Source organism: Triturus cristatus, chromosome 4_1, assembly GCF_964204655.1.
Source record: "Triturus cristatus chromosome 4_1, aTriCri1.1, whole genome shotgun sequence".
NCBI lineage: Eukaryota > Metazoa > Chordata > Amphibia > Caudata > Salamandridae > Triturus > Triturus cristatus.
The window spans coordinates 391,962,883-391,975,840 of NC_140585.1; the positions used below are offsets into that span (position 1 = coordinate 391,962,883).

Sequence of the window (12,958 nt, forward strand, 5' to 3'; positions counted from 1 at the left end):
CCGACGACAGAGTGAACGACTGCAACGATCGGGAGAGCTCCTGCCCAATAGACCCTCGTCTGGCAGCCGATCATCCGAACTTCACTGGTTCCGAGCAGACCTCTCTCGAGTGATCTACGGTCCTGACTGGGAACCATCAGGAGTGCCGCGGCAAATACGGAGAATAGAGGACGATCGGGCGCTGGAGGCGGAAGACGAGAAACTGTCCATGCGGTCCGGGTAAGGTCGTGAAACACGACAAAAGTGCGAAATAATTGATTGATTGTTTGAATACTAGTATTGCTCATTGATTGTTCTTTTTGAGATATTCGCTGTCTACAAACGGGGAGGAGTAGAAATACTCTCTCTCTCTCCCTTTGCAGATAGTGAAGGGTAGGTAACGCAGACTTTTGTCCCCATTGAAACCCGTCGTGCCTATCTTTATCTCCCCATTGATTGATTGTCCGAACATTGATTGTTTTGAAGAATAGTGCTTTTTGAGATATTCTCTGTTTGCAAATAACGTAGAATAGGAATATTCTGTCTAGTCTTTGCAAATAGTGAAGGGTAGGTAACGCAGACTTTTGTCCCCATTGAAACCCGTCGTGCCTATCTTTATCTCCCCATTGATTGATTGATTGATTGTCCGAACACTAGTTGTTCGATATTGGTTCTTTGGAGGTATTCTCTGCTTACAAATAACGAGGAATAGAGATATTCTGTCTAGTCTTTGCAAGCAGTGAAAAGATAGGTAGTGCTGACTTTTGTCCCCGTTGAAACCCGTCATGCCTATCTTCTCCCCACTGATTGGTAGTTGGTTCTGCCCGGACCGCTTATTAGAGGTGAACCACCCGGCTCCACTGGAAGGCACCCCTAATAAGGACATGTTCACTAAATATGGACTAGTCGCCGTGGCTTATAGCAAGCTGTGGCATAAATATACCAAGAAGGAGCCCGAAAGTCAGTGGCCACTGATGGGATCCTTCGACGACCATAAGATAGAAGCGCTAGAAATAGCTCTGCGTAGCAATAAGACGACGCCTACTATGCTTGACAGTATCGGCATGTGGCGCAAAGAAGCAACGCAACGGAAAAAGAGGGAAGAAGTAAAAGCAGAAAAGGAATTACGAAAGGCAGCTCACCTTGCCGCTAAAAAGTTAGAAGAAGACATAAAAGAGAGAAGGGAAACTAAACTAAGACAGGAGCCCGAAACCTCAGGCCAGTACGCTGTTAGGACCCCTTCTTTGCTCTACCCTGTGTTGTCCTCCAAGCAGCAAACGAATGACGAATTACTGTTAGGTCCCCCGACCATTTACATGCCCCCTCCGTATGCACCCTCCCAATCAATAGTACAACACCCCCGAACACGAGCAAAAGCAGTACAAGGGCCTCGGCCCTCACGGCCTCCGCGCCGGCTGAGCCTCTTGTGCCGAACCCAACGTCGACTACAACGCTAGACGACCATGAGATAGGAAAGAAAGAGTCCACCAGAATGAATCGATTAGCTAAGGATGAACGAACAGGAATCGACAAGATAGTAAAGGCACTGGTAGGATCCTTTTTGACCTTACAAAAACTAAAATAACGCTAGGAGTTAGCCCTTTGTGGGACATATGAAACCAAGGGAAGGAGTCAAGCTCACGGTCGAGCCGACCACGAGGTAGCCCGACCCCATTACTCTCGCCACCTAAACATGTCTGCCCTACTGCCCACCCCGCCCAATAAGCATGACAAAATCCCGCACAAACGGAAGCCTGCTGACACCCACCATCGACGTCACCGAACTAGGGCTAGCTCGCGCACAATTGGGCTATGTTATTTTTCCGATTGCACAGTCACCTCCTGGTGCTCGTCATCTGACTACAAATATGTACAAACACTCCAACGAAGTAATGTAGTTATAACATTTTAATAACTTATAGGATATAACAAACACACCAACAGGGTAAACAGGTTAAAACACGTTTTAAAACCACTATTTACATGACGGTCTGCTGCAACCTCCATCCCAAAGCCTTAACGTCCACGTGACACCGTCCTCGCCTCTCCTTCCTCGAAATTGCAACATTGGCCTGTTTTGGGCGGTCCCTCTTAGTTGACTTTGGGCTATAAAAACCATGCAAAAATCCATTGACATCAGTGGCGAGCGATTGTGCGAATAGGCCGGAGGCTATACGGAGCGCCGAAGTTCTGGCAACACCAAGGCGGAGCCCGCCACGCTGTGCGGACCTTCCCGTTTTCTTTCTTCTTTCTTCAATTATGGCTGCTGCCCTGGCGGGGGGAGGCGACGCGGACGGACCTCCCCCACCTCCCCAGGTGGAGGCTTGCCAGGCACCCCAACCGTCTTTCACTCACCGGCCAGCTAAGCTGCACCTAGCCATCTTTTTCATCGGCCTGCTGAATTTCACCCTGGCACGCTGTGCGGGTCTTCCCAGTCACTTCTTCCTTCAATAACGGAGGGTGCCCTGGCGGGGGGAGGCGACGCGGACGGACCTCCCCCACCTCCCCAGGTGGAGGCTCGCCAGCAGATGAGGGCACCCCAAACCACACCTTTCACACGTCGGCCAGCTGGGTTGCGCCCTGCCACTTCATTCGCCGTTCGGCTGAGCCGGCACCCCTGCACGCGGCCGCCAGGCAACCACCCAAGGACAGGGTTCACCAGGACTGCCGCTAGCACCCGACGCGGGGAGTGGGCCCCCGCAGCCAAGTAAGTAGGGGCCCACTCCGATGATGATGTCCTCCGGACTGCTGTTGTCGCTGCAACTGATGCCACTCCGGTGGCAGCACCACCCGAACTGCTGCTGTTACTGCTGCTGGCTCCTCTCCGGTGACTGTACCGAAGAGCTGCTGCTACTGCTGCCCTTGAACTCCGGCGGTCGACCCCTCCGGTTCCAGGCCTGGCCCACCGTGAGACAATTCTGGACTCGAAAGCTTGTTTGCTAGGGCATGGGCCCCACCCTTGACAGAACGCTCCCCTCAGCCTTGCAGAATTGGTTGGAGTCATTTGACGTTCGACTCCTGCGGACTTCCGGTAAGGACAAAACCACCACCATTGCCCTTTTTGCCCCCGGGCGGCAGCCACCTTGCCTCCGCTTGATACAGTGAGACAGTAAAGCGTCGGCGGAAGAACCCGCCTGCTGCCCCGCCCTAAGAACAAACCGTGGCATTGCTACAAGGTTGCAGTGACGCAAAGTTGACGCTAACGAAAGTTCTCGAACTACCGAAAGGGATTCTGGTTCAACTGCTAATTCATGGAAAGACTTAGACTGTGCACTAGCCCGACCCCGCCCTAAGATGGCGCTGATGTAGGAGTGGCCTACAACTCCTTGTGGCGTTCCAGTCACGTGACCTTCGTGTTAAAAAGAGATATATATACATGTATGCGATGCTTCCACACATGGCGGTGGGGGAGAGGGGGGGGGGAACCGATTTTTATGTTAATCCAGTGTTGCTCATGTTGCTCGACGCCTCTCACACTGTGGCCGGTCTATGGCGGCTGTAGGCCCGCATTTCCATACTGACATTGTTTTAAATAAAGGGCTTCTTAAAAAGGAATTACGAACTCAGTGTCATGACTAATCATCTAGGTTGTTGAAGGTTTTTCTTTTGAATAAATGATCGTTACTCCTAAGCGAAAGCATACGGATAATACAGACACAATTTGCCTAAAAATCTTTTTGTTTAACGGAATTTGTACCCATCACGCCTGCCCTTTTTCCAAGAATTGTCAAATCAATAATGAACTATAACTTAAGGTATATGTCGCATGCAAGGTATGGTATCCTGCACCATAATACACGACCAATTGAGAAATACATGCACGACCAGGGAACGCGAATTTAGGAGATGAATGAACTAGAGCATCTTTGCCTCAAACTAAAGAATAATGGGTCCGTGGTATTACCCAACCCTGCGGCTAGCCTGGTACATGGTAGGTAGAACCTTTCGTGTCTGCGCGCGCTGGGGTATTTTGAATACTGCACCTCCCCTCCCCTCTTATTTCCCCTCTATAGGTCACGACGAAGTTCCGACTGAAGAGTGGAGTGGACATGGACCGCACCAAGTTCAACATCAGGGAAAACATAGACAAACGTTGTGAGATAGTGTGTAAAATTACAGACCACCATTGAGAACATGAAAAACTGTATGATATGATTGTGCGTGTGTACTACGATTATACGATATGAATGTGTATGCATTTCATGTTCGGATCACTTGAAGAGAGCGTCATTGTATGATTGAAGTGTGCGTCCACCGATCAAAGGGAAGGAGAGGTCCCCGTGCTCGACGCAGCCCTGAGTCTCCGTCTTGACGCATGTACTGTCACACCCTATCCGGCATTTGTGTGTACGTGATCATCGAATTTATGTCTTTTCCCCGCTTGTGTTTTCTTACATGGAACAGACCCATGCTACTCCATGTTGTGTGTGCACCAAGTGACCTATTATCTCTCTCTCTCTCTCTCTCTCTCTCTCTCTCTCTCTCTCTCTCTCTCTCTCTCTCTCCCCCTCCCTCGCAAAAGGCTCTTTCTTGCCCTCTTTCTTCTTGAATAAATTAACGACATACACCTCTTTGGTAAGTGTATAATTGGCCTGAACACAGTGGTGTTCGAACAAATTGATAGAAACAAAAACGACCATACTTTACCACGTTACTACCTCTCCTTTTTACAAACATTAAGCCTAATCGGCTGAGAAGGAAAGGACAGGTAAGACGACTGATGTCTCCCAATCTGACCCACAACACGGGGACTATATGTCAGTGGTTTTTGTTCTTAACGGACACCATCTCCACCACCCAGAATTACCCCTGACCAATTGGCCCGGAATAAAATGTCTAAAGCACCCTGTTCTCCCAAAGATAACTCCAGCCCTATACTAGCCGTCTCAGAAGTATCCCGAATAAAACAGCTGATGGCCCCTGTTTTAAACTGATAAAGGGTCACCTACTGTATGAAAAGGATGCTCGTGAACGCATGACCATAGCACCTCGCACTTACAGGTATTACCAAACCTTGCATTATAGGGCGCAGAAACTGACACCTAGAAGGCCAGACGATGGACAGGGACACCCACAGAACCCTGCACCACAGCAGTAATTAATAGATTAGTAACACGCACCTTAACATCAGAGTTAATAGACACCAATCATATAGTAACAGATAAGAGCATTTCCGCAACTACTCGGTGGTTGGGAGAGAGAATGAAGTATGTAAATGTCTTCCCTGCCAAGATCTCTAAGACTTTCGTTTCTTATAACCTATTCAAGGATAACCTGCAGCCATCGGAAGAGAGGGGTCGGATGTGACGCACAGTCTGGCTGCGGATCATAAAACATCTATGACATCGACCAAGGGGGAAGCGACGAAGCAACAAGAGCGTGAGACGAGGCACCATTATCAGAACGATGAGCGCGAAGGGCTACATCGAGGCCCCTGCTCACTGACCAGCGTGCCTGAAGTCTTAACCCGTCGGGCCCGATTGATGGGCCCAGTGCTGAAAAGATTCTGCTCTCCTTGGTCCGCATTTTTGATCTGATCCCATGCCACCCCATTCTCTCTTCCTCTTTCATTTGGACTATGACTTTGACCTACTACCGAGGAACAAAAGGCCGGCACCCTGTCTCAAAAGTACCTGTGGTGAACTGTGTTAAGGAACAGGACTGTGATCAAAGAACAGTGAGTGGTCACACCCTGCCACGTGAAGAAATCGGATTTGAGCTGGACCTTAGTTCCACCGCCGGTGCTCAACAGTGCCAACGAAAGAAGAACAACAATGAGAGCTTACCAGTGATAGCTCTTTATAAACAAGGACACTGGAAAGAAGAACCCATGTCAAAGTTGAAAATCCTCTCCCAACCACCTTATTATATTAACTATCTTCTTATCAAGTTTTCATGATGTTGCATCAATCACTTCCGACTGTACACTGAGAAGTTAAGAAAATGTAACTTTGTATAGTAACATTCATACAACACCAGCCATGTACACAACTATACTGTAACTTTGAATGTACTTCCTCCTCGCCTGCTTCATCAAACTGTATGAGACAATGTACAAATGTGTCAGATTACTCCTGCCTACCCTAAAGACTCTGTATCTTTAAATGTGTGACGAACATTGACGATACTGTAACTGAAAGGCTAACAAAGGCGAATATTGGCCGGACAAGCTGGCGAGATATGTTAAAAGGGAGGACTGTGGAAATTTAGCTCGCAAACTGAACATTATCTGCGCCATCTTGCCCCTCCCCAGCACCACGCGCAACGAATGCACGGCCGCCATTTTAGGCACCCCGCTCTCTCCGCTCACTCTCGACCGCCAGCGTTTTCCCTTGGCGCTGCAAGCATCCCCCGCGCGCCGGCCACCCCCGCTCTCTCATACAGGCCATAAACCCTCTCCTTCTGCGCGACCCTGCTACGGAACCACTTCCAACCGACAACCCATACATGGTCATGCCTCTCCTTTGATAACCCCCTTCCTCTGCGCCCCATTGTCTGAACTGGTCCCAGGCCATCACCTAGCCCTGCGGATGCAGTTTACTGCCCCTACTGTAAGGGAAACACCCCACATCAAAGGGATTACAGTAGATCAAAGCCCCTACCCCCTGAGACCCGGCCAGTTGCACACACCCCGGGAATTAGCGGAATTCCCTGCTGCGCGATAGCCATCTCCCACTGCGGGTAGGGTGGGAACTTCTACTGTATCTATGTGTGGGATCGGATCTGAACCGGGGCTCCAGGGGATATTCCCCCGTACTTCAAAAGAATCTCAAGAATGTACTATGTGTAATAAAGCAATAAACCAGTGTATAAGAGACCAGGTCTCAGAGATGCGGTTAGAGCACCTCGTGACGATACCTTGCTGTCTGATCTGATGTGTTCTGCTCCGACGGAATAAAACCTTGTTTCCTGCCTTCCAGTCTCCGGCGCCTGCCTCTTTTATTGGTAAATTATCGAGTGGTATGAGAGGCGATTATCGCCGGGCAAATACTTGGAAGGTTATCGACTGAAACTGCCGCTACCATTTAACAGCTATAGTTAGCTGGACTTTTCACTCGTACAAAACCATTGAAATTCCCCTGTTATAGTTAGTTCAGCTAACTATAACTCACGCGCCCGCAATGCACTGCTGATGACGTCACATATTACATCACTCATGACATGGTCAGTGACATCACTCATGACATCACTGATGACATCTCAAATTACATCACTGATGACATAATCCTTGTGATAGAGTGGCAGACCTCCTCTCCCCCTAATATAACCTTTGATACACACATTCAAAAATAGAAACTAAAATTTTCAAAACAATGGACATACCAATATCAGTTACAACAACCTATTCAGTAATTCAAAGATCCACATACACATCCACTCATTCACCAACAGTCCTATACAGTCACTCATACATGTACACACTCATCATATGTACTCATACACCTATACATCCTGTTACACAACGCCACTCATCCATAGAGTTACTCACACACATAGTCACTCATGCTAATAAAGAATCAATCATCCATTTACTTGCATATATAGTTATACACACACCACCACACTTACTTCTACAGAAACTTACACATACTTAGTCTTTTAAACAATCACTCATAGAAACACATATTTATTCATACAGGAACTCTTTCAATCTCTCACTCTCACATATACTCACTTATATACACCAATAGTCACATATCCTAGTTTAAAACATATGTAGTTACTCATAAAGACACTATTGAGACAGTCATTCACTCACTAACATACCCATGCACACACTCATCCACCCATACAGTCCTGCACACATGCTGTCTTCAACACATACAAACAGTGAGTCACTCATTCATGCACCTATGCACTACGTAATACCCCCACCGAACCTTACAGACACTCAGACACTCATACTGATACTCAAAAAACCAAGTAATAACCTATATAGACACTCATGTAGCTACTCACCAACCCATGCAGCCACTTATACACAAAGTGAGAGACTGATACAGATGTTTACATATTTAAACATTATTCACTAAGCCATGTATTCACTAAGATACACTTAATCAGTCAGTTATACAATCAATTTTTCAAAAACAAATCATGCATTTAGACACTTATATACCCATTTATTCTTCCATCGACCTTGAGATATACATATATAAAACATATGTCATTTTCAGAAAAACACACATTCACTGGATGATGTCATCAGTGATGTCATCAGTGATGTAATTTGAGATGTCATCAGTGATGTCATGAGTGATGTCACTGACCATGTCATGAGTGATGTAATATGTGATGTCATCAGCAGTGCATTGCGGGCGCGCGAGTTATAGTTAGCTGAACTAACTATAACGGGGGAATTTCAATGGTTTTGTACGAGTGAAAAGTCCAGCTAACTATAACGCCCCTGAAACCTATGTTTTTTTCAGTGAATATATATATATATATATATATTTATTTCTTCTTTCGTTAAACTGTCAGACCCATATTAACATTGTTTATGAATGATCAAAAAAAATAATTTAATTGAGTCTCCCATCCACACCCTTTTCTGTCAACAAATTTCAGCACTTGAATATTGCCCCTACTGGTACAGTGGCCTTTTTCAGTACTATAGGTCTTGATTTCTCAGATCTACTATTCTGCAACAGCCCCTGATTTATAGGGCTTATTATGCAAGTGCATCAAATATATGATTTGTTTTTTCATAAGATGTGGAAACAGAAGTGGAAACATCCCTTCTTCATAGAACAGGAGCACTTTGCGAAGGCAACAAGTGCAATCTTCCATTCCCCAGCGGACAGATTCAGCAGACCATACTAGTTCTTGATTTCATCACTCACAGAACTTTTATAGTCAAACTGTAAGTGAAATATAAGCTTCAGACATAACTCAGGTGCAGGGCTTAACTGACAAAAAGAATTATACCTAGATGAGTGAGTGACTATGCAAGATCTGACACCATTCTCACTTATGATGTTATTCGACGTCTGTATTCTCAAAGTCCTGCCTCTGTCACTGCTGTAACTTCTGTTGCCATATCCTCCAGTCTTGCTGTTTGATCTCGTAGATCCATCTACTGCCATTCACATACATATTTGTCAGTGAACCTTATATCTTGAAGGTCTGTCACTAGCACTACCAATACAGAGACCTTCCCTACCAAGCTGTGAAAGGGGATGGAGGAAGAGGCATCTGCCCAGTATGACAATTAGAAGATAAAATGGCAAAAACAAAACCTTCATCTCACTTTCTGTATCTCACATACCATTCTCTCGCATATTTTTCAATCATACACTCAATTATGTTCATCTATTGACACCCAGCGTTCTCTAACTATCTCACTTCCCACAACCTCTTTCTGACAATCATCACAATATTGTATGTGATACATTCCTTTATCCATCATTCTTTCGCATATCTTCTGGTCTCACCTTCTCGCACTTTTTTCAAATATCCTCTTTTCTGTCCCACAAACTCTCCTACCATCCCATTCTCACTCATATGGACTCACCATCTCATCTCTCAATGAAATAGTCATTTTCCAAACACACTTGTACATATTACCATCCCTATTTCAGATACTCCTCTCCCTCGCAAAATTCAATTACTTGGCCTTTTAATAAACTTCACTTTCTTCACACTGTGACCTCTCTCATATCCTGTTTCTCACAAGCACTTTCCTTTCTCTGTGAAAAAGAGGCACACACTCAAAGATGGTTGTTTTTACTCTCTCTGTCACCAGTGCCACTGTTGAGTGATTGTTTTTGAAAATTAGGAGAATGAAAAAAGCCATGCTATATAACAAGGCACTGTTGACTTAGAGGCCATGCTAATGAGGTCTGAAGAGGAAAGTCTATGTATGATTGTAGTCATATATCAATGCCGTGGCAATTTCAAGAAGACACATAGATATTTAGGGCATCATTACGATGCTGGTCAGACACTGTAGTGGAAGCGGGACTGGCCGGTAATGAGTCGGCAGTCCCCCAGCCCTTATTACAATGTGACTGCCTTCACGGCGGTCGCAAAGTGTATATTCTCCATTGCGGCTTGTGCTGTGGGCTGCAGCAAAAGCCGTAATAGAAAATGTACACTTTAAAAACATCCCTGCGCCGTGTGGCAGGCACCATGCAGTGCCTGCCACACGTTGCTGTGCGACCATAGGTGCCCCCAGGTCACATTGCAGACGGCCAGGGTGTAAGGGGGCCCAACTAGGGACCCCCAATGTTGTGGACATTGTAGCGCAGGCCCAACGAGTAGCTGCCCTATGATGAAGCATGACACTCCTCAGGGTGTGTGAGGGCCCTTGCTCCATATGGGAGCTACTCCACCCCCTGTCATCATTTAGTAACCAGCACACCTCACTGTTTAAAGTTCATACCTTAGGGCTTGTGTGCTAGACCTTAATTGCCCCCAAACTCCCTTCCCCCATTGATGTGTATTTATTTTAGTTTCCACATATCGAGAAATCACCATAACCTAGTAGCTTCTTATTATTAGGAGCTTCCCAGCGACAGCAGAAATAACAATGCTATAGAGAGCCACAAAGGTGGTAACCTCTTTGAAAACATTTGAAATGCACAGACACCCTCCAAGTGCTACCCGATTCCACCCTCAGTGCGGCGCCAGTTCAAAATGTTGATTACCGCCTCTAAAGTCAGCGGTCTCATACTTAAAGGGCCCATCCAATTAAAGGAAAAGGAAAATAACAGTTCTCATCACAAAACCTTGCACCAGAACTAATAAGAATTTTAGGAGGTTTTGTGCTATTTTGATGCTTGGTTGGGTTTTCAGAACTATTGTGAAGCCATTACACTGAAGGGATCCATTTAAAAGCTGTATAAAATATTATTTTTATTATTATTTAGGGGTTGCTTATTACACCACTTACCTCCACAATGAAACAAGGGTGATTTCAGGAAATTCAAGGATAAATTACTGGTGGCACAAAAGGTAAGGTAAGATGCCCTTGTGAACAACCAAGTCAAAAAAGCTGAATTCATAGTGGATGTTCAAACAACTCTTTCGAATCAAGAATTAATCAGACAGCCTGAAAAGCAAGTGGTTACAAATGTTATTGCGACAAAAAAGCAGCCTAAAATGAATAATATTGGATGATGCTGTAGACAATAGAATCTTATTTGGCTTTACTGTTTGCCCGACATTTTGAAATGTTATGGTCCATCAAAACGTGAGCTTCCATTTGTGGATATTAAACAAGAAATACTGTATGCACTGATAATGCCATGCCAGCATTGTATCCCGTAATTTCCATAATTTTGGATTCGTCTGGTTATGCCAAATTCCCCAAAATATGCCATTGAGTCTACATTACACAAATGTAACTCCTTAAGGTAAAAAACAAATTTGCAGGAGCACTGAAGCAGTGCAAACAAAAAGAACACCAGATTTAAATTTCACATTCCTTGTAATTTTTCTGAAAAGTTTACGTAATTACACAAAAGTAAATTACGCACATTGCACAAGCACCTAGGACAAAAGTATATATTTGCCTTGCACAACTTTCTTACCTCAATAGCTAACACAATGTAGGTTGTTGTTATTTTATTGCTATGAAGGCCTATATATTGCATTATTCTGGTGTACTACTTATGGTTGTTTACTGTACAAGATATGAGGGTCATGTGTTGCCTTCTCTCCTGTAAATTCCCTGCCCAGAGTTGTGCCCAACTGCCATCCTCCCTGTCTTTCATGGAAATTGGTAGCTCCCAGCTGAGGCCAATTTGCCATTATAGGAGTACTTCAGTAAGATAATCTCTTTCACTAAAACTCACCTAGAGGCACTTTAATGCAGCACATTAGTTTGCTTCACCTTAACTTATGGCAATTCATGGTCTCTGGGCTTCCCCAGAGACAATGCCATCTGATGGCAGCAGGGAGCCTGTGTCACTTACTATTTTAAAACCAGAAAAGATTCAACTGCCGAACCTACTGTTGTTGTATGCTGTAGATCCGTTTGTCGCTGGCATTTTATATTTACTAAGGCCGGGCGGAGTCCGCATATCCACGCTACGTGGAACTCCGCAAAGTGAAAAACCCACTCCATAGTGCTACGCGGAGTTCCGCTAGCAGGCGGAGTTACATAGCATGCACTGAGGCAGGTGCTAAAAGCTTAAGGGAAGGCTCTAGCCCATTTCGGATCAGAAGGAGGCAGCCGTAGGCTTGGGATCTTCCTTACCTTTATGTCCATTGGCGACGCGAGAAGGTCCCTCGGGACTCAGGCTCTGACAGTGGCAGCCACAGGAGGAGGATTGGTCACGTGTCCAGAGTTCACCCGCCGGCAGCACTCAGATTTTCTTCTCACTGCTGCTTCCTGCTCCGCATCCTTCCTGAGTCCTGCACCGGAGGTGATGAGAGTCATGTGACCTGGTGGGACCGGAAGTGGTTGTCCTCTGCCAATTCCCAGTTTCCTTGGCAATGGCAAGAAGCCACTAAGCCAGCATCTGCGCGATTGAGCGGTCGAGCTTGGCCAGAATAGTGGGTGCTGGTGGAGGTTGGTTAAAAAAAAACTCTGCTACGTGACAGAGTTGGAATTTTGCCAAAACTCTGTGCCATTAACAGAGGCGCGGAGTGGTAAATAAGCCTGGGTGGAGTCCGTGTAGCAATGCTACACGAACTCTGCAAAGTGAAAAACCCACAGCGCTTCGCAGAGTTCCGCTAGCAGGCGAAGTTAAATAGCATGGACTGAGGCAAGGGCTAAAAGCTGAGGGTTAGACGCTTGCCCATTCCGGATCCGGAGGAGGCAGCCATAGGTTTGGGGTCTTCCTTGCCTTTTCATCCATCGACGATGTGAGTGGGTCCCTCGGGACTCAGGCTCTGACAGTGGCAGCCACAGGAGGTGGCTCTGTCACGTGTGCGGCGTCTGTCCACCAACAGCACTCACATTTTCTTCTCGCCACTGCTCGATGCTCCTGATCCTCCCTGAGTCATGCACCGGAGGTGACGGGAGTCACGT

The 12,958-nt window shown here is 46.1% G+C and overlaps 1 protein-coding gene across 1 annotated transcript in view; it reads right to left on the reverse strand.

Moving 5' to 3' along the window:
• LOC146854995 (uncharacterized) overlaps positions 1 to 12,710 on the reverse strand; it is a 279,224-nt gene extending 266,514 nt beyond the window's left edge. The window contains exon 1 of the mRNA XM_085650549.1: positions 12,182 to 12,710. Within this exon, the coding sequence (XP_085506675.1) occupies positions 12,182 to 12,193 (12 nt within the window). The 5' untranslated portion in view covers positions 12,194 to 12,710. The remainder of the gene's footprint in view (positions 1 to 12,181) is intronic.
• Between the last annotated feature and the right edge of the window lie 248 nt (positions 12,711 to 12,958).